Raw genomic sequence first — 19,666 nt, forward strand, 5'->3', positions numbered from 1 at the left:
CTATTGTTTGTTTTATTGCTCTTGGCCATTCTATGAGGAGATGATATTTCAAAGCAGTTTGAATTTGCAAACTGGTGGCTAAGGGGGGGGGGACCTGTTTCATGTGTTTCTTAGTCTTTGGTGTTTCTTTGTTTGAGAGCCCTCTTTTTAGTTCTCTATACACATTTTAAGTTGGGATATTTGGTTTTTTGATGTTCAGTTTCTTGCTTCTTTGTTTTGTTTTTAATTCTTTATATATTCTGAATACTAACCATCTACCAGATTACTATCAGATTATAACTGTTATAGACTTACTCCTATTTGTGAGATCCCGTTTATTAATTGTCCTTAGAGTCTATGTTCAGAAAGTTTTTTCCTGAGCAAATGCCCCTGCCTCAACTGCTGACAGTATTCTGTCCTAATTAGACAAAGCAGGACACAAATTATCCTGCTTCACAGAAAAGTCTGTCAGATATGCTAGGTCTGTAGGTCAAAGATGGATGATATAACATTGCAGAGGAACTTTGAGTGACTGTCTAGGCAGCAGATGTTTCTGTCATTACCCACATTTTGGGAAGTCATTTGCTTTTACTTCCTGTTCACTCTGTTAATATTATTTCCTTCTTGAGTCTCTGAGGCAGTTGAAGATTAGATAACTATATTTATAGTTTCCTAGATGCAGAAAGCATGTTAGGATAAAAAGTAAATTAGGTATGAGACTTTGGACTTCCCAAGTTAGGATAGATATGAAATATTTTCTCTGAATTTGTCAAATGCAAATGAACTAGACATTGACGTATTTACCATCTGTTATTGTATATAATTTTTCTTATATTAGTTATATACTTTTTTATTTTAGACAAAAAGGGAAATGTAGTGGCACTTTGTTTGTATTTTAATAAATAAAGCTGACTTGAAGATCTGAGAGTCAAAAGTCCCATTGGCCAGCCTTACACACTAGGTAGTAGTAACATAAACCTTTAATACCAGTAGCCTCACTAGTTTTCCATACAACCTGGGAAGTGCATATCTTTAATCCTAGTGGTGCACACATTTAATCCAAATCCTTGAGAAGCTTATAAGAAGAGAGGAGGCAGCTCTCTGGCACAGTATCATTTTGAGATCTTTGGGGACAGGATCACCATTTTTAGACTGAGGTCAAAGTAAGAGCCAGTGACTGTCTGTTTTGCTTTTCAGGTCTTCATGTTGGACCCCAACTTCTCTCTCTGAATTTTTATTAATGGTTCCTCACTCTTCCCTCATGTGTCTTCCAGGGGGACTCTAAGAATGACTCGTGGATCTTTGCCCTGGCTGTGCTTCTGAGCAGCACCTTTGTATACAACAGCATGGGCACCATCAACCACCAGGCCCTGGAGCAGCTGCAGTATCCTTGCAGGACCTGAGGTGCCATGTTTCACTGAGTGTTCTGGAATGCATATGGAGGCACAGACCTGCCCTATCACTGTGTTGCTTTTGGTCAGGGCAGAAGAGACTCGGGGCAGCAACAACTCTTTATTGTGGTTTATTTTAATAAGAGAATCATGAGAATGTGCATGTGAACTCACTTTTCCTTAACCCAGTGCCAGTTACGTCACAGAACTCACTGAGCTGATCAGGGCAAAGTCTTCCCCAAATCCTGATGGAATAAAGAATTCCACAGAGTTTGTGAGTTTCTTCCCAGACTTCATCTGGGCTGTTCGGGATTTCATGCTGGAGCTGCAGATAGATGGAAAGAGCATCACGGAGGACGAGTACCTGGAGAATGCACTGAAGCTGATCCCAGGTAGAGGGAGGGCTGGGGTAGGGGACTGGGAAGGGCTGGGATCTACTGAGTTGCTCCCATCCTCAGTGGGATTCTTCTGTATTTGCAGTGGGATGGAGGTCTGCAGAAATGCTGATTGTCATTGGCTGGTAATGCCTGGGAACTGGAGTTTGATTTATTTTGAGAAAAGTAGAACCTGGAACACCACCAAATTATTCCAAATCATGTTCTTTACAGTTTGTACTTTAGCATCTAGAGTCTAACCTTCTCCAAGTCCAGACATTTGTCTTGTCTGTTTTGTGTCTGTTTTCCTTTAAGAAAGAGCTGGCTACATAATTCTTATTCATGAATTTGTCATACATAGCCCATCTCAAATATATTTCACAGAGTTATACATTGTTCTTCTTTTGCAGGAACAGAGGTTTTCAATGTTGAATTGGTTATGTTGTCTACAAAAAAGCTATGTTCTAAGTAAAATGACAGATGTAATTTTTTAGTCTATGCCATCATAATTCATCACAACATGCTACACGTCAGAATCAGTTATATTGTGATCTATAATCTATTTGCATGTATGTTATTAGCATGAATAATGTGACATTACAAAGTGTGAAGCCCATGAAGCCTAGTGAAGAATACCAATTCTGATCTGCTCAGTGTTTTAATTCTTCTGTCTTTGATTTCTGAGAATGTTAAAAACATAGTCGGTAGGAAAGCACTTTGTGAAACCAGTACTCACAATCATAAAATTGGTTGTGAAAAGGAAAGTATCCAGTCCAGGCCACCCCAAGACCAAACTCTCAGTACAAAGAAGAGACAAAGGGCAGGGGATGAGACAAACATAGAAGATAGAGGATGAGTGAGAAGGGGAAGAGTGGGAGAGGGGACACAGATATTTGTTCCAGAATACAAAGGACTGCCTCTGGATAGAGAGGAAACAGATATGGCACAAAGACAAATGGCANACTGCCTCCGAATAGAATGGAGACAATAACGGCACCTAGACAAAGGGCAGTTTACAAAATAAAAGAGGAAATTTCATGTAATGATGAGGTCTTTAATTTTAATTGGGCATGTTAATTAGGTCACCTTTTGGTTGTTGAACTTTGATGCTTCCAAAGCTGGACCTTGGTATTTGGTCTCAGGAGGATGAAATGGCGTAATAGGGAAATAGAACTTGGTAGGTAGTTTTGCAAATGTAACCTAAAGAACTTTAGCAAGGCAGAGGGATTGGGGGAAAGGCAGAGCCTGCCAGAACCATGCTCACCACACTCAAGCTGGCCAGAGTCTCTTCACTATAATATATTATTACTGTTTATTTTTTAAACCAGGAATCAAATGTGGCGCTTAGTTGGCCTGGTGTTCATTATGTAGCCCAAACCAGGCTGGCCTGAAATTCACAATTTCTTTTGTCTTTTTTTCCCATTTACTGGGTTTGAATGTGTAAGCCACCCACCCAGATTTCTTTCCTTTCCTTTTGTTTCCTTCCCTTTCCTTTCTTTTTTTTTCTTTGTTCACACATATAACCCAGTCACAAGCAAACATGGATACACACACCACAAATGTTCACATGAGCAAAATGGAGAAAATTCTCAGGTGAGGAGTTTCATAAAATGCTGTCTTGATGTTTCTCATCAAATCTCTAGACTTATGTATCCTACATATTTTCGTAGCTCTTCCATCCTTCCCCAGTTGTGAGAAACACCTATTTTCTAGGAGTGCATACTTGGCATTGACATCAAATGAAGTCTTTTAGTGTCAATGTAGTTTTCCTTTGCTAACTGTGGCATCATTCTGAGAATTGCTAATGCTAATTTTACTACTTTTTAAAAAGTCCTTTGTGGCTCTTCTTTTGAGTTCCACAGCTCCTCTCTACAAAGGAGTGTTTGGATCAGAAATCACACTTAGTATTTTGTTGCTCAGTCAACAGGATACACAACTGAAATGTGTTTGACATTTTAGGCATGTTTAGGTCTGTGGATATCAACCATATGATCATCCAGTGGAGTCAAATGTCTCCTGAATATTTCACCAGATGTCTGCCAAGTACAAACTTGGTATACTTTTGACCTGTAAAGAGTGTTGCATGCTTATGGTAGAGACCTGAGAGTGCAGAACACTTCACAGAGACAAGAGCCTTCATCATTTGCTCTCTCTTCTAAGACTACCTCATGGCTTTGTGTTTCCCTTAACACTAGGTGTCAATCCCAGAGTCCAAGCATCCAATCTGCCCAGGGAGTGCATCAGACATTTTTTCCCAAAGCGGAAATGTTTTGTCTTTGACCAACCAACACGTGACAAAGCACTCTTACGCAAGCTTGAAACTATCTCAGAAGAACAACTGGATCCTATGTTCCTGGAACAAACGAGGGCTTTTGTTTCTTTCATCTTCACCCATGGAAAGATCAAGACGCTCAGAGAGGGAATTAAGGTCACTGGGAATCGTGAGTGTTTTTTTTTTTTTTAACACACTTTTGCATAGAGTAATATATGTTGAAATTAGTAAGTGTATTTTAAAAACTTATCTATACAATGATAATATGCTTGTGTCCGTACTCTGAAAAACATATATGTTTTATAATTAACTGTAGATTACAAATCCTTCTTTAAAAATGCGTACTTCATCACTGGTATCTATAGCTCTAACACACGTATATGAAATTCTCAACTGATAATAAAATTACAAGTGAAAATTGTCTAATCAAGTACAAAATCAGTGTTTAAACTGCTCAAGTTGATATATTTTATTTTCAGAGGGGGTGATTTGTATACTAATTATTCTTTGGAACGACAATGTGTAATGTAATTTGGAAATTGAAATATTTCCAACATAAGTACTAGTGTTTAAGCCATGTAAATTCATTCTTTTAAGATTTAATGATACGTTTTCCCTTTTTAGTTTGTTAGTTTATCTATTTTAATGAATTTTAAGATTTAAAGGCAACATTACATTTTTTATAGATAATTGAATTTATTGCATGAAGATTGATTTTAATTTTAACTGGAACTAGAAAGCATCAAAAACAAAGGGATAATCCAAAAAAATATGATGTCTTGTAGGAGATTGTTTGTTTGAGCTTATGAGTGTGCATGTATAGCTTTGAAAGAGTAGAACTATAGTCTTAAAACTGCATCCCTGACTCTTATAACTTCATACTTATCCCCTAAAACTCCTGGTTCGTGAAGGACTGGGGACTCTGGTGACAACCTACGTGGATGCCATCAACAATGGAGCTGTGCCTTGTCTGGACGATGCGGTGACAACTCTGGCCCAGCGTGAGAACTCAGCAGCTGTGCAGAAGGCAGCTGAGCACTACAGTGAGCAGATGGACCAGCGACTGATGCTGCCCACAGACACGCTCCAGGAGCTGCTGGATGTGCACACAGCCTGCGAGAAGGAAGCCATTGCTGTCTTCATGGAGCACTCCTTCAAGGACGAAAACCAGCAATTCCAGAAGAAGCTGTTGGTAACGTTGGCATCATTATCTTTCATGACTCTGACCTTTCAAGGCTGTGGTGCTGCTGTGCCTTCATGACCCCGGGTGTGTGATTCATTCAAAGATGAGCACTCTGTGTGGTCATAGTGAACACAGTTGTGAAAGACTCAGGCCCCCTTCTCAAACTTCAGGTGCTTTTTATACAGAAATCTGTAATGAGCGGAATAATGAGTATGTAGTTGCCTAAGTCCTTCACACAGTTAATTTCTGTGGATTGCAACCCTGGCCAGAACACCTGTAGCTCATCCCTGAACTTGCTTTATTCTTCTGTTCCCATGAAACAGTTTTGTCTCACAAGAGTCCCACTGCAGGTCACTGCTCTTCCATTGCTTCTTGTCATATCATTGTGTCATTGAAGATAGAATTACAGGATGTGACCCCAATAGGAACCAGAGACTGTAGTATGCAGAGCCATCCTTTTACAGAAGGTCCTGAGGACTAGGAAATTCAAGAACATTTAGTGTGGCTTTGTACAGATTTTATAGAATCTTAATTCAGGCATTATCATTTCACATTCTCTTGTGGTCTTATTACACTACAATACTTTCTTGTGGGAGATAGGTTGTCTCTTCTACAAACTTTCTTGGAACCTTATCTCTTCTATTACTTCAACGTGTCAGATCTCTGTCCATTTCCCTTGTAGGAATTAATAGAAGAGAAGAAAAGGATGTTCATGTTGAAGAATGAAGAAGCATCAGATCAATACTGCCAGGAAGAATTGAATCGGCTTTCAAAGGCTTTTGTGGAAAATATTTCAACATTTTCTGTTCCTGGAGGACACAGGCTCTACATGGAAATGAGGGAGAAGATTGAGCATGACTATTGGCAGGTGCCCCGGAAAGGGGTTAAGGTGAGCAGCAGGGAGCATGGGAAAAGGGGGAGGAGTAGAAAGCATGGGAAAGGGATGAACATCAAGATCAGGGAGCATGGGAAAGAGAAAAAGAGCAGAGACATAGAAAAGGGAACAGGGTGAGGAGTAGGGAGCTTGGGGAAGATGTTATATAGAGTGCACAGATGCTCATAGCAGAGAAAGGATAGTGTCATAAAACAGAAGCATACAGCACTTCCTAAGTGCAATAAGAAAACACAGGGACAGCATGGGTTTGGTGTTGGTGACCAAAACATGGCTTTGCAGGGCAAGCAAGTGCTTTACCCTCAAGATCCATCACCAGAATTGTGCTTGACTGAAACTGCTGCTATTTACTATTAATTCTGAGAAATATTCACATAAAAATTCTGAATCACAAAGTTTCAAGTTTATCAGGATGCTGTACCTATGAGCTACTAATAAATGTAAGAATACAGCTAACATATTACTAAGTTGTTGCCATGAAACCATGGTGTGTTCTTTCCTCAGTTCTTTCTTTAGTTATGTAAAATGCTTTGGGTGATGCCCACCCCTACTGCGAGAGTTTGCACATTTGTACCTGAAGTCCAGGCAGATGGAGGGACTTGACCATGAATACAGCCAACAAGAGCAGAAAAAGTGAAGGCCACACAGTGATGCAGCATTTTACTTGGGGATACCATATTTGAAAGCATCATAGGTTCCAGTGCCCAAATCTGCACATGTGGACAGGAGTGATCTGGGAACAGGTGGTGGCAGGTGGCCCTAGTGGGGATGACAGGGGAGCCATGAACCCAGAAGTATCTATTGCCAGTGAAGAGCAGGGGCAGTCTGCAGGCGTAACCATAGAATTTTAACAGTTGAGTCACACAGGTTCTCTCCCAGGATCTATCAAGGTCTTTGCTCCTTCTTGGTCTTGCAGGCAAGTGAAGTCTTCCAGAGCTTTCTGCAGTCACAGGCCACCATCGAGAGTTCCATCCTGCAGGCAGATACAGCCCTAACTGCTGGCGAGAAGACCATCGCAGGTATAGGAGCATGTCTCTTGGCTTTTAGCAGGGGTTAGGTTCCTACAAGGCTTCCTGATAGAGGCAGGGTAACCCATTCCCAGATTAGCAGCTCTCTACCCTTCTGTGGAAGCTCACTCTGCAAGCAACAAGAAGTCAGTCTGTGTTTCAGCCAGATGGGCAGGGTCTCCTCATCCCCTTTAGAAACACTCTCTCCATGGTGTGGATCAATGTGGAGTCTGTGGTTTCCTTTCAGATCTGAATAGCTCTCTGGGTTTTGGAATGTAGACTTTTTACTTAACCCATCATTTCTGTCCCCCACCGTCCATCCTCATTCTCCCATCACTTTCTTCCCTCCATGAATCTTCCTGGGGCAGAGGAGCGGGCCCAGAGGGAGGCGGCTGAGAAGGAACAGGAACTGCTAAGACAGAAGCAGGAGGAGCAGCAGCAACTGATAGAGGCTCAAGAAAGAAGTCATAAGGAAAACCTTGAGCAGCTGAAAACGAAGCTGATGCAGGAGCGTGAACAGCTCATCAAGGAACATAAAACAATGCTCGAGAATCAGCTGCAGGTAGGACTCCTCCTCCCCCTGGTGCTTGTCATACCCTGGGTAGAAGGAGAAATTATGTAGCCTGCTCATGAGTGGAAGCACCTCCCTAAGGTATTGTTGCTTAAGGGGCTTTCCCTCACGCTTGCAGTTGCTCCTTTAGGGTTTGAATGACTTCAATAGTTTGATACATCAGTTCAGGATATTTAAAAACAACCTCATTGGTACTCACCAAACAAACTCCCATCCAGGTAGCTTAATAAGGACAACAATGGGCCTGGGTTAACAAGGCCCACATTATCAGGCACCTGACACCCACCCTCCCAGTCTGAGAATGACCTATGTTGACATAAAACTGAAAGAAATATCCAGACTGCAAAGAACAGATAATTGACAGCTTCTGCAGGTCCTGTAGCTGTCTCCAGAGTGGACAGCTGCTTGAACCAGCACATGGCAGGAGAGTGATTGTCTCGTTGCCCAACTTCAAGCAAAATGGCAACAGATTTCTAAAACAACTGATTGGTTGCCACTGTCTGTATGATGTGATTGCCACACTGTCTCAGTGGATTGAGCTCCACACAATCTGACCAGTGCTTTTCCGTGGGCATGAGTGCGGGAATGTGTTCACACCTCTGCCAGCATCATAACCAACCAGACATGGTGGAACAATCCCAGGGAAATTTTCACTATTCTTCCTCACAGTGTGTAGGATTAACTCAGAGAACCTTCTTCATGGAAAGGGAAGTAATTTTGGGTTATACTAAGGACCACTTGCCAAATGTGTGAAACTATAACTTACACAATGTTGGGATTTTACAATATTTTCTTCTGTCTCATGTTCACCATTTTTAGCATCAAAAGGCTTTGCTTGAAGAAGGATTTAGGAAGAAATCTGAGGAAATGAAAGGAGAAATTCAGCGACTGACATCTACGGTGAATGACATGAAAGAAAACAGTGGTTCCTTTATAGGTCATCTTCTAAAAGAATTTGCTACAGGAATTGCTGCCCCTATTTTACTGCCTGTGATGGCTGTAAAAAAAATTATTTCAGCATTTAAATAGGATTCACTCTTATTTTGATGAAGTGATAGACCATGAACATATACTCTGCCTTTTTATGAAGCTTCATGTTTTTGTTTTCATTCAGCAAATTTCAACATTAAAAGTGCTAATTAGAGAACATGTATGCCTGCCACACATTAGATAGAACATGTACATGTCTACACAGACAAGGCTTTCTTCAGGGCACAGATGTTTAAACCATTCCTATGAAAGTGATATGATTAATCATTGTACACTCTGACACTTACTGTTGGTCAGCTTGACTGGATATAGAATCACCCAGGACACAAGCTCTTCTGCACCCCGTGAGGACCATCTTGACTAGGTTAGCACATAGGGAATCATCTCTGGTCACTATGGTAGGAAACCCATCCCAAGTGCGGGCACCACCATTCCTGTGGCCTGGGGACTCAATTAATAGGTGAAAGCAAGCTGGGCACTAACATGTACCACTTGTTACTTCCTGACTGGATATCATGTGATCAGCCAGCCTCTGCTTCTGTCTGTATGCTTTCTCCGCCATGTTAAGTGTGCCATCTGGAACCCTGTCTTTCTTAAGTTGCTTTGCTTGAACCATTTTGTCACAGCAAGAACAAAAGGTATTGATATCATTGGTGGTAAATCTGGAAACTACTTAAGCATCATTGAGAAAGATTGGTAACAAATTGTAATATGTCCTGATCCTGGACTGCTGTATAGTCTAGAAACAAGTGTCAGTCAAGCTTCCTGTGTACTAACATAAGTTGATCATAAAGATTTCTTATTAAATAAAGTGAAAACTCTAAATAACAGTGTGATTTATTTTAAAAATGGTTCACAGTAGCATGGATCAAGTCTTCCAGAAAATTAATGTAACCTGTGATCCTTTGGCTTCCACTAGGGAGAACAAGTTGTAATCAAAAATTGAAGGGACACTTGCATTTCCTTATGTATTCAGTCTCATAGGTTTCTTGAAGAATGCTGGGAAAACATGACAAATTTACATTTTAAAATAGGGAAAATAATTTAAAATTCTCTATTACATGGTAAAATTTCACTATCCTGAAATAGGAGAAGCTTTTTGAATGCAACTAAGATGAGAACCTCAGTGCCAGGAAGCATAACATTTGCATCTTAATGCTGTTTTTTTTTCTTTGTGACTTTAAAATAGTAATTTAAATAATACATCTTATGTAACACAATATATAAACATATATTTCCATAGACAATCATTACAATTTATGCATGCCATTTTTCTATTATATTTATTTGCACAGTAAGAGAGGAATTGCACTTGAAGAGTCATCACAGTGTAAAATATAAAAGGTGCACAGGTCAGAGATGCCTCAGTGATCAAGAATAATTCACATTGATCTTACAGAGAAGCTCAGTTCACAGCATCCACCTGGGGTGGTTCACAAATCCTGTGACTCCAGTTCCAGAGGATCTGACATCCTTTTCTGGCCCCAAAGGTCACCAGTAATGTCATTATATATCCATGACCCCCACATACACATAATTTAAACAATTTTTAAAGACTGACATTGACAATGGGCCATAAGAGTGATGATACTCAAGAACCCTTACTATTACATATATGAATACAATATATTTCAAATATATCTATTTCCTCTCCAAGTTCTCTGACACACTCAAATTCTGCTCCTAATTTCACATCTTCTTTTTCTCTTCATTCTCTTCTTCTTCCTCCTCATCTTTACTTCTGAATGTAATTGAAGGCCTCATGTTTATGTCTATAGAATACCATCTATTGGAGCACGGGCAACTCATAATGAGCCACACATCTGTAGAAAACACACTCTAGCTCTCCCAGTTGCCAGCTATCAACCACTAAGTTTTCCTCAGCTAGAATTGGGTCGCTTAAGCTCATTGCCACTCCCTGCTGGAGTGACGACCAGCTTTACAGTGAGCATATCTTCTGCTAGCAACTATAGCTACTGTCGTAGCTGCATCATGTCCAAAAGATATTTTGAAACAATAAGGTCTTGTTTGAAAATTCTTATATTTATTTCACAGTTCTGTTGTAAATATCCCCATGACTTCTGGAATTTTAGAGAAGCTTGCTTCCTCTTGCTTAATTTCTCATAAGATGTGAAGAATGAATTGTGTGGAGGAAGGATCTTGATACTGTTTAAGGTATAGACCTCTCGCAGATGGCTAGAAATGAATGTTTTCAGAACTATGTCCCTTCATGGGAAATGAGTTGCAGACACAGGAGCATTCAGAAAAACATGTCTGACCAAATACATTGTCAGCTGTGGAACAGACAATTAATACAGAAAAACAAGCATCAGACATTGTGTATATTTGGGATTTCAGTTTGGTGCCTGAAATTGTTTTGGAAGAGTGGAACTACAAGAGCAGAGAGGGCTGTGTGCAGGGTTGGCCAATCACATGGATGTTGAGGTCCCTTTAAATGACAATAATGACTATCGGAAGACAGGGGAAACACTTCTAATGTCAACCACCAAGGAGAGAAATGAAGGAATTGTGGCCTTGTTGAGGACAATGTGATGAAGGAGAATGGATATGTATGGTGGTTGAAACAAACTCTTCAAGGAGGAGATAGGTGGCAAGTGAGAAAACCGAGCAGAGGGACTCCTACCTCAAGTTTAGTTCCTAAGATGGAAGGAAGGTAGGACTTCCAGGGTCTGTTTTAGCCACTTTTTACAAAGCAAAACCTTCATGAACCAAGAACATTCTACAGTCCCAAATCTACAAGAGGGTCTTGTGCTGGTGATGGATGTTTCCCAAAGGCAGTGTGCTGGTATTGGATGTTTCCAAAAGCATAGAGAAAGCGTATGTGAAAGGTCAACCTGACTTCAAATATGGCAGCCTTTGATTTTGTTGGAAGTGAACAGTTTGAACTCCCGTATGTTCACAGATGTCCCCAGTTCTCAAAAATTTAACTACATCTCAGTCACACACACACACACACACACACACACACACACACACACACTTACAGAGAATCTTTCCTCACTACGGTGTGGTAATCCAAAACAATCTCTGGTGTAGGAGGTCCTTCTGCTTATGTGTTGCTGTCATTGGTTGAATAAAGAAACTGCCTTGGCCTACTGAATAGGACAGGATTTAGGTAGGTGGAGTAGACAGAACTGAATGCTGAGAAAAGGGCAGAGTGTCAGATGCGATGGATCTCCAGCCTGAGAAGATAAATCCAAAATTTGTAACAGATGGGAGCAAGCTACAGTGAGAAATTTACAGCAAGTAACAGTGACTTTATTCACAAGGCAATAATTCCAATACATCTTTAACTTGGCCTAATTCTCCATATAAAGTCCTTGGCTTTGTGCTGACCTTGTGAAATGAGGCTAATTGATTATTGAATAATGCTGTAGCTTGTAGCAATAAAACGGTTTCTAGTCACTCCATACTGGAGCCAACATCAGAATCATAGTTCATGCCTCTCGTTGCAGGCCATGGTAGAGAAACATAAGCCCTGTCTGCAGCATGGCAGACTCCTGAGGTCTCTCATGGCTGTTGTATAAAGAGGCTCCTCCCAGCCACTGCCTGTGGGATTGAGAGCACAGCTGCAGATTGCATGGTGAGTTTCTGCAGACTCTTACAAGGATCTCTGTAAAAAGACTTCTAGCTGCTGTCTATGGGAAGGAGGCATGAGATACCTGTTGCTACCTCCACCATGTTGGAAAGCCTAAGAAGGTGGAGCCAGCAGCCAAAACTGCCACATTGGTCCTAGCCATGCCTGATTTGCAGTTTAAATCAGTGGTCGGAAAAGAATTACAGATACACACAATGAAGACAGATTCAGGCATAAAGAATCCTCTAATCAGGTTACTGTATGTTTAAATATGTGCGTAGGATTGAGAGAGAGGAAACAGGAGACAGTCATAGATTAAAGAATTATCTAAAGATAGTAAATGAAGTTTTTGAAAAAGGAATAAAATAATAAATATTATAACAAGCCATGTGAAAATGAAAATACATGGAGAGTCTGGAGTATGTATATTATTGCATTTTCTTTGAATGTTTGTTAATGAGCTAAGTGCTGAGAGACATTTGATTATGGGGGCTATTAAGTTAAACCAACATGTATGATTTCAAAGTATCTTGACTTCAAAGTTTAAATATAAGTATATGTTGCTTTGGAAAAGAAGTTTGGTTTTTTCTTTCCACGGAAGATGAGAAGCTATGGATTCTTTCCAGGTTAATATGGTTTGAACGAGCAAGAACCTCTGTAAGATCTCCAATGGGAACAATGGCCCAGTGATCCAATATTCAAAATAGCTACAGGGCTACTGGTTGAGATGGATAAACCATACAAAATACCCCATTCAGGACTTGACCTTAACTCTACATATTTTCAGGATCCCCATAAGATTACCAGCACACCTAATCAGGAGGTATAGAAAATTACAACAAAATTCTCAAAATATTGTTTATGACTGTTTGTTTTCATTTAAAGGGGGTTGGTTATAAATGGTTTATGGTAATAGTCAATGTCTTTCTTAAGAGAAAAGGAGGCTATTCATGGGAACGTTGCAAGTCCAGCTTCCGAGGATCCCTCTCAGTGTTGTGACACAGCTGCTGGGAGGGCATCAGACTCGCACTCAGCGTCTCTATCCTGCATCCTCTGGGACAAAGGATCATGCTGCAAACGCTGCTGCGGTGGCCCTCCGCTCCGTTGTGGCGGCGATTTTAAACAGTGCTTCTCTTTGAGCCTCCAGGAGCAGCACGGCGGGCAAACAGGGAGAGATCTGCTGTTTATCAGCTGCTGGAAGCTCCCTGGTTATTTGTTCTCTGTGTACTACATCCAACCTTTCCAGTGACTCATTTTCCTCCAGTTTTTCAACAAATATCAGGGCAAATTTTACCACAGGATTTGTCGTGACCCCGTTCGTTGCACAGGGAGGTTTTACAAAGAGTTGCCCCAGAGGGTTTTCAGCGCCCGGCAACCGCTTGTGCTCTGACTTGCGCTGCCTAAGCGCTGCAAGGAGGATATAAAAACTGCTCAAATTAGGCAGGCAGAGACTGTCTATGCCTGTGGCTCCCAAGAGGTGTGGAGTTTAAATCCACATCGGAAACAACTGTGGCAATAAAAGTCACTGCGCTAGATTCTATATTGAACAGCTGGCTGTATGCACAGGCCGCAGCTGAGGTAGGGCTTCAGTCAAACCAAGCTGGAGGCAGGCAACTGAGCTGGGGGTTGGAGGAGGTGGGGTTGGAGTTCTAAAACCAAATGTTGGGCACCAGATGAAGGTATGTCACAAAACAATCCCACACCAGTTTGGAATTATGATTAATAAAAGGGTTATTTATTTAAAGGAAAAAACCTACAGATCACTGTCCTAGGCAACAGCCCTCTGCTTTAAAAAGCAATGACCACACCAAAGTGCGCTGGTATCTTAAAGGCTATTGGTTGAAGGAGTGGAAGGAGCTCCCGCAGCAGTAAAGAAAATGAAATTTGTAATAATATTGATAGTATTGGAATGTATTATATTGAGTGAGGTCAGGAAAAACAGATTTCGCTCTCAAATGATAGTCCTACATTGGAATGTGTAGATTTCTCTGTTTAACTTGAATGCCCGGAGAGACTGGAAGTTTAAAAATGGCCATGGCGAGGAGGGTAATGAATGCATATTATATGAAATTACACACACACACACACACACAGAGAGAGAGAGAGAGAGAGAGAGAGAGAGAGAGAGAGAGAGAGAGAGAGAACTCTGGCATAGGAAGGAAAAATTGATGGTAAAAGAGTTGGAAAAGGTGAGGATGTGATAGGAAATTAATCTGACTGGAACTGTGTGTAAAAGTTATGTAGAAATCTACGATTTTGTAAGCGAATTAGACAAAAATAATTTAAAACCCATGTGTGTGTTGATGTGTGTGTGTGTGTGTGTGTTTGTGTGTGTGTGTGTGTGAAGATCACAGGATAACTTTTTCAAGCCAGTTCTGTTCTTTCTATGGGAACTCCTTCAGCCAATAGCCTTTAAGTTGCTGACCCAGTTTGAGTGTGGTCACATGTACTGTATATACAGTTGTAAAAGCATGCACAGCTCCTGGGCTTCTGGATTCAGTTCCTATTCTCTGCTCATGAATTGGACTGCTGATTGGTGATGCTACCCCTAAATAAAGAAACCTTTATTGTACTTCATTCTGGGTTAGTGTGGAACTATTTTATTATCGTCAACAACAGATTGGTGCCCAGTGTGGGACAGAGCATAAGCGTGGGACTGGCTGAAAAGGACTGCAGCCTTCTACACCTGCCTACGAGGCTTGAAACCTCTCTGTAGTGGAGCTGCATTTTTGGCATTTAGCTGCAAATATTTCTGCTAGCATAGCAACTTGGCAATTTCCTGTTGTTCACCCACACAGCTTTCCTTGCCTATGACCCCAGGAGCACAGGTTTTCTGGTTTGCTTTTATGGTTTTTGAGCACTGAGTCCCTTGATATTTTTGGCCACCAAAAAACCTTCTTCATGTCTGGATTTGGTTTAACTGCTTTTAATTTGTTACTAAATTTTTTAGTATTTAAGCTGGTGCCACTGCAGAATGATAGCCGGGCCCTTCGAGAGGTCACTGGGTGTGACTCCCTGCTCTGCACCAGGAACCACAACACCTACTGGCTAATAAAGATTATTACCCCTCAATGCACTAAAAACATGTGACAGAGGTAAGTTCATGTAATAAATAAATTAATACATTTAAAATGATATATTTGTAGACAATATCACCATTCAGGATTTTAATAACCTTTTTATTTCTACTATGGATGAAATTCTGCAAGGATTATGTGGTGCTCTTAGTACATCCATTTTTATTATCATGGAACTTAGCCTTGTTCTCCATATTATATTGATTTGGGATTCCCCTCTATATGCTGTAAATACCATTGGTTATTAAGGAAACTGTCTTGGGCCTACACAGAGAATAGAGGTTGGTGGGGAAAACTAAACTGAATGCTGGGAGAAGGCAGGAGAAGTTAGGGAGAAGCCATGGAGCCACTGCAGGAGACAGACGCTGGAACTTTGCTGGTAGGCAACAACCTCGTGGTGATGTACAGATTAATGGAAGTGGGTTAAATTCAGATGTAAGAATTAGCAAATGAGAAGCTATATATCAGACTGGTGCCCATGTGGCCAGCTAAAATCCACTTAAAAATAAGAAAGTTTGGAAAAGAATTCTAGATACTGAAAAACAAAGTTCAGCTGAATTTTTTTTTCTGGATAGGCTTTGCTTGATAGCAGCACACAGTAGCTCCTTTAAAAGAGATTTTCCTGATTCAGTGGTACCAGAAAAAAAGTCATGGTATCAAAACAGCGGCTTCCTGGTTTGCCAGGAGAAACAGTTTTGACTCTTTTGGGAGGTTCAGCTATAAAGCATTTTAATGGGGTTTATGGAACCATGTGCTTGTATACCCAGTTGGAAAAGTAGCTGAAACCATGCCCACAGCACAGTGCCCTCAGTCTGGACAGGTGGCAGGATCAGGACTTCTAGGAGTGCACAGGCTGGAGAGCATGGTGGATTCCTGCTACCATACACAGATATATTTCCAGGCCATGCTATGCTCTGCATGAGATATTTAGCTATTACTCAGATAAAATGGGCTTATGTGCTGTATGCTAATTCTCAGAGTTAAAGAGCTGAATATGGCTCCTAAATGGCAGTCCCAGAGCTGGCAAACACTTACATATTAATTTAACCCATTTCTATTAATCTGTGTATGGCCACGTGGCTGTGGCTTACTGGGTAAAGTGTCAACATCTGACTCTGGTGGGACTCCATGATGTCTCTCTGACTCCACCCTTTTTTTCTCCCAGCATAGAGCCTAGCTTTCCCTCTTAGTTCTGTTCTTCCCTGCCATAGGCTCAAAGCAGGTCTTAATTCATTAACCAATAAAATCAACACATAGACATAAGGATCTTGCACACCATGCACAAGATGAGGTCCAGAAGTTAATTGATTAGATGAAATCTTTAGAAATATTCACAGGTTATAATTTCAGGCTTTACAAAAGACAGTGGTAAAGGGATTTGAATCGACTGAGGAAAATATCAGAGCTGATAAGCAAGAAGAGGAAGTACCAACAAAGGATTTATCATCTCCAGAACTTCTCAGAGTTAGAGATGACTTACAAAGAGTTTTAAAAACTTATGCCATTCTTACCTCTGACAAACCAGCATGTTCTCAATATCTAAAGAGATACATAGAATGTAAATGAAAACCTATTGGTATAAAAGATTTAAAAAATGTTAAGCAAGCAGTTTTATCTTATGGCATGCATTCACCATTGGTTAGGGAGATGGTAAAGACACGGACTTCAAGCAGTGAGGTCACTCCACATGATTAGCTTCAATTAGTTTCAGTGGTCCTTGAAGATGGGCCACAATTACAGTCAAAATGATATTGGAGAGAGGAGGCTGAAGTCTTAAAACAACAAAAAAGGGTCAAAGGATTTGAGGCTTCCCAAGATCAAATTCTTGCTGAGGGCTGTTATGCTATCCACATTTTCAAGTTCTTTATAATGTACATCCCCTTTCCTTGTGCCATACAGTAGCCTTTGAAGCTTAGGACAGAATTGAAAAACCAGGAAGAACAGTTAATCTTATAGTAATGTTAAACAATGCCCACGAGAACCCTTTAGTGACTTTTTATAAAGATTAACTAAAGCTGAATAAATAGGAGTAATAGATCCAGAAACTAGTCTGAGCTTACTTACCCTAATAATAATAGTGAGTGAATGAATACTTGTGCAATGTGATCTATTATTTGTGTACAATTTTATTAGTACAGATTCTTGTGTATTGATACAAATTCAAATTATATTTGTTATATTGCATATACTCCTATTTCCGTTTACAATATTTGTTCATCGATGCAGTTATTTAGTCATATTGTATGCAAGCATGTTTCTATCACTTTTTAAGATATTTTGTATATTGATTCAGTTTTAGGATATATCATACTGCACTATACTTTTCTAACTATGATCAAGATACTTACACATTATTTATATTTTGAGGTCATTGTCCTCGTTTGCAGCACAGCTGTTTCAGATTGTTTACTACTCTAATATGAAGCCCTAGTCTTTAAGCTATATAGATATTAAGAATTGTAGAACAATATTCAAACATGTTTGCCATACTTATTGTTAGACTGATCAGGTTCTTTAGGTGCATAGAGGTTGCATTTGACATAGATAGGTAATCTTCAACCACTTCAAAGAACTGTACAGTATGGTATTCAAATAACTTAGGATTCTGTTACCATAAGACATGACTGCTCTTGGCAGCACTGATCTACTTGTTTATTTCCTTCAGTTTTCTACCTTTTCGATTTGCAATCCTTTAAAAGTAAACTTCTTGAATGATTTCTTCAGTATTTTACTTAATTTAAACATTCTTAGATTCTGTTGACAATGTGTTCTGATCTTTTGACAAGTTTTGTTTCCTCACATTCTGTGTTTTGTTGTTGAAGTTTCTGCAGCTGTGGAAGTGAATGTGGATTTCACACTGATAAGAGGATTTGTATAGTGAGCATCCTTCTACAGAGGTCTTAATCCCTAGCAATGATCAGAGCACAGAAGATAAATGACAGTAACAATATCAGTGTGAACTTTCCACAATAAACAAAATGGGAATAAAGAAGTAATGGACAGGAGGTGGTAATACATGTCTTTAATCCCAGCCCTTGGGAGGTAGGGGCAGGTTGACTCTGAATCAAGAGAAGTCTGGTACACAGAGTGACTTCCAGTTCAGCCAGTGATACATAGTGAAATCCTGTCTCAATAAAACAAACAAATATTGAGCAAGAAAGTTTATGGAAAAAAAAAGAAGTTGAAAGATCAGGAGATTAAAAGTATAGTTACAAAGTTTAAAAATGTAAATAAAATAGATAATGAGCAGGCCTATGCCCCTCACCCACGGAAGGTTAGGTAAAGGATCACAAATCTGTGGCAAGTCTGAACCATCCTCGTAGACCCTGCCTCAGAGTCAACAGCAGCAGTGTTAGGTCTGACTGTTACTGTGCTGCTGCTCTGTCCATGTGCACATATCTCTCAAAAGCTTAAACAAGATAACCTGGCAGGTAGTTTCTGCTGGTGCGGCTTGCATACCACAAGAGAGGCCAAGTGTTTCTGTTCACTAACCTCCCACAATTTCCTGAAAGAAAGAGAGACTTGGCAAAGTCTGTTCCCCTCTGCTGTTCTCTCACTCTTTCTTTCCTGTGGCAGGGCCCAAGAACAAGGTGACAGGGAATTGACTGACTGTAGTCAATGCTTGAATTCTGATCAGAATATCTGGGGTTAATCGTTTTGACTAGAAAAGTTAACAATCTTTGGCCACCATCCTGTGTGGCACCCCCTTCCATGCTGGTAGATGGGATTCACTGCAGCCTGCCCTGAGATCTGCCCAGGTTGACTTCTGGCCAAACAGGTTTGCCTCTGGGTCATAGGGTGGTGGGGTGGGGGAGGGTGTCACTGCCTCTGGGTGCTAATCTGAGGCAGCTGTGTTGTGACACTGTAGTCAGTCTGCCATCAACCAGGGCTGCTTTTGTATTCAGATCCAAAGGGCTATAATTATCTGCCATCATTTAGTTGGTTAAAAATTATATTATGAACTACTGAGGAAAACAGCAAGAAAGACTTGATACAAGTTTTTATGTTAACTGGAAAGTGGGAAAGAAGGAAGGAGACTGAAATAATGAAGAGAGGGGAAGGGAAAGAGGAAGTGACAATGAGACACTCTGCTCCTGGCAGCACCAATCTACTTCAGGAGGAAGATGGGCATCGAAGAGGATCCTTATGGAGTTTGATAGCCATTTGGGCAAGAAACTGCTCTTGCCTGGACTATTGCATAAACTGGACACAGAGAACCCACAGAGGACTGCTGAACTTGCCTAAAGGTGAGATGGTCTTTCGGGGTTCCTGATTCATGAAAGAGTCTGCAAGACATTCTTCAGGACAAGCAGATAGTGACTGCCTTTGAAA

The 19,666-nt window shown here is 40.5% G+C and overlaps 1 protein-coding gene across 10 annotated transcripts in view; it reads left to right on the plus strand.

Annotated features, from left to right (window-relative positions):
* The window catches only part of LOC126509708 (guanylate-binding protein 6-like), an 80,219-nt gene that overhangs the window by 6,789 nt on the left and 53,764 nt on the right, over nucleotides 1-19,666 (plus strand). For 2 of the 10 annotated variants that reach the window (XM_050155771.1, XM_050155770.1), the window contains exons 4-11: nucleotides 1,254-1,363; nucleotides 1,566-1,762; nucleotides 3,940-4,185; nucleotides 4,928-5,208; nucleotides 5,882-6,088; nucleotides 7,008-7,110; nucleotides 7,467-7,660; nucleotides 8,489-9,487. In XM_050155771.1, the coding sequence (XP_050011728.1) occupies nucleotides 1,254-1,363; nucleotides 1,566-1,762; nucleotides 3,940-4,185; nucleotides 4,928-5,208; nucleotides 5,882-6,088; nucleotides 7,008-7,110; nucleotides 7,467-7,660; nucleotides 8,489-8,698 (1,548 nt within the window). In that variant the 3' untranslated portion in view covers nucleotides 8,699-9,487. Of the gene's footprint in view, nucleotides 1-1,253; nucleotides 1,364-1,565; nucleotides 1,763-3,939; nucleotides 4,186-4,927; nucleotides 5,209-5,881; nucleotides 6,089-7,007; nucleotides 7,111-7,466; nucleotides 7,661-8,488; nucleotides 9,488-19,666 lie in introns of those variants that run through there. The other 8 variants (XM_050155777.1, XM_050155774.1, XM_050155778.1 and 5 more) reach the window with 5 other exon arrangements.

The sequence above is a fragment of the Alexandromys fortis genome, unplaced genomic scaffold, assembly GCF_014885135.2.
Source record: "Alexandromys fortis isolate MF-2015 unplaced genomic scaffold, M_Fortis_MF-2015_v1.1 scaffold_87, whole genome shotgun sequence".
In the NCBI taxonomy this organism is placed as follows: Eukaryota; Metazoa; Chordata; class Mammalia; order Rodentia; family Cricetidae; genus Alexandromys; species Alexandromys fortis.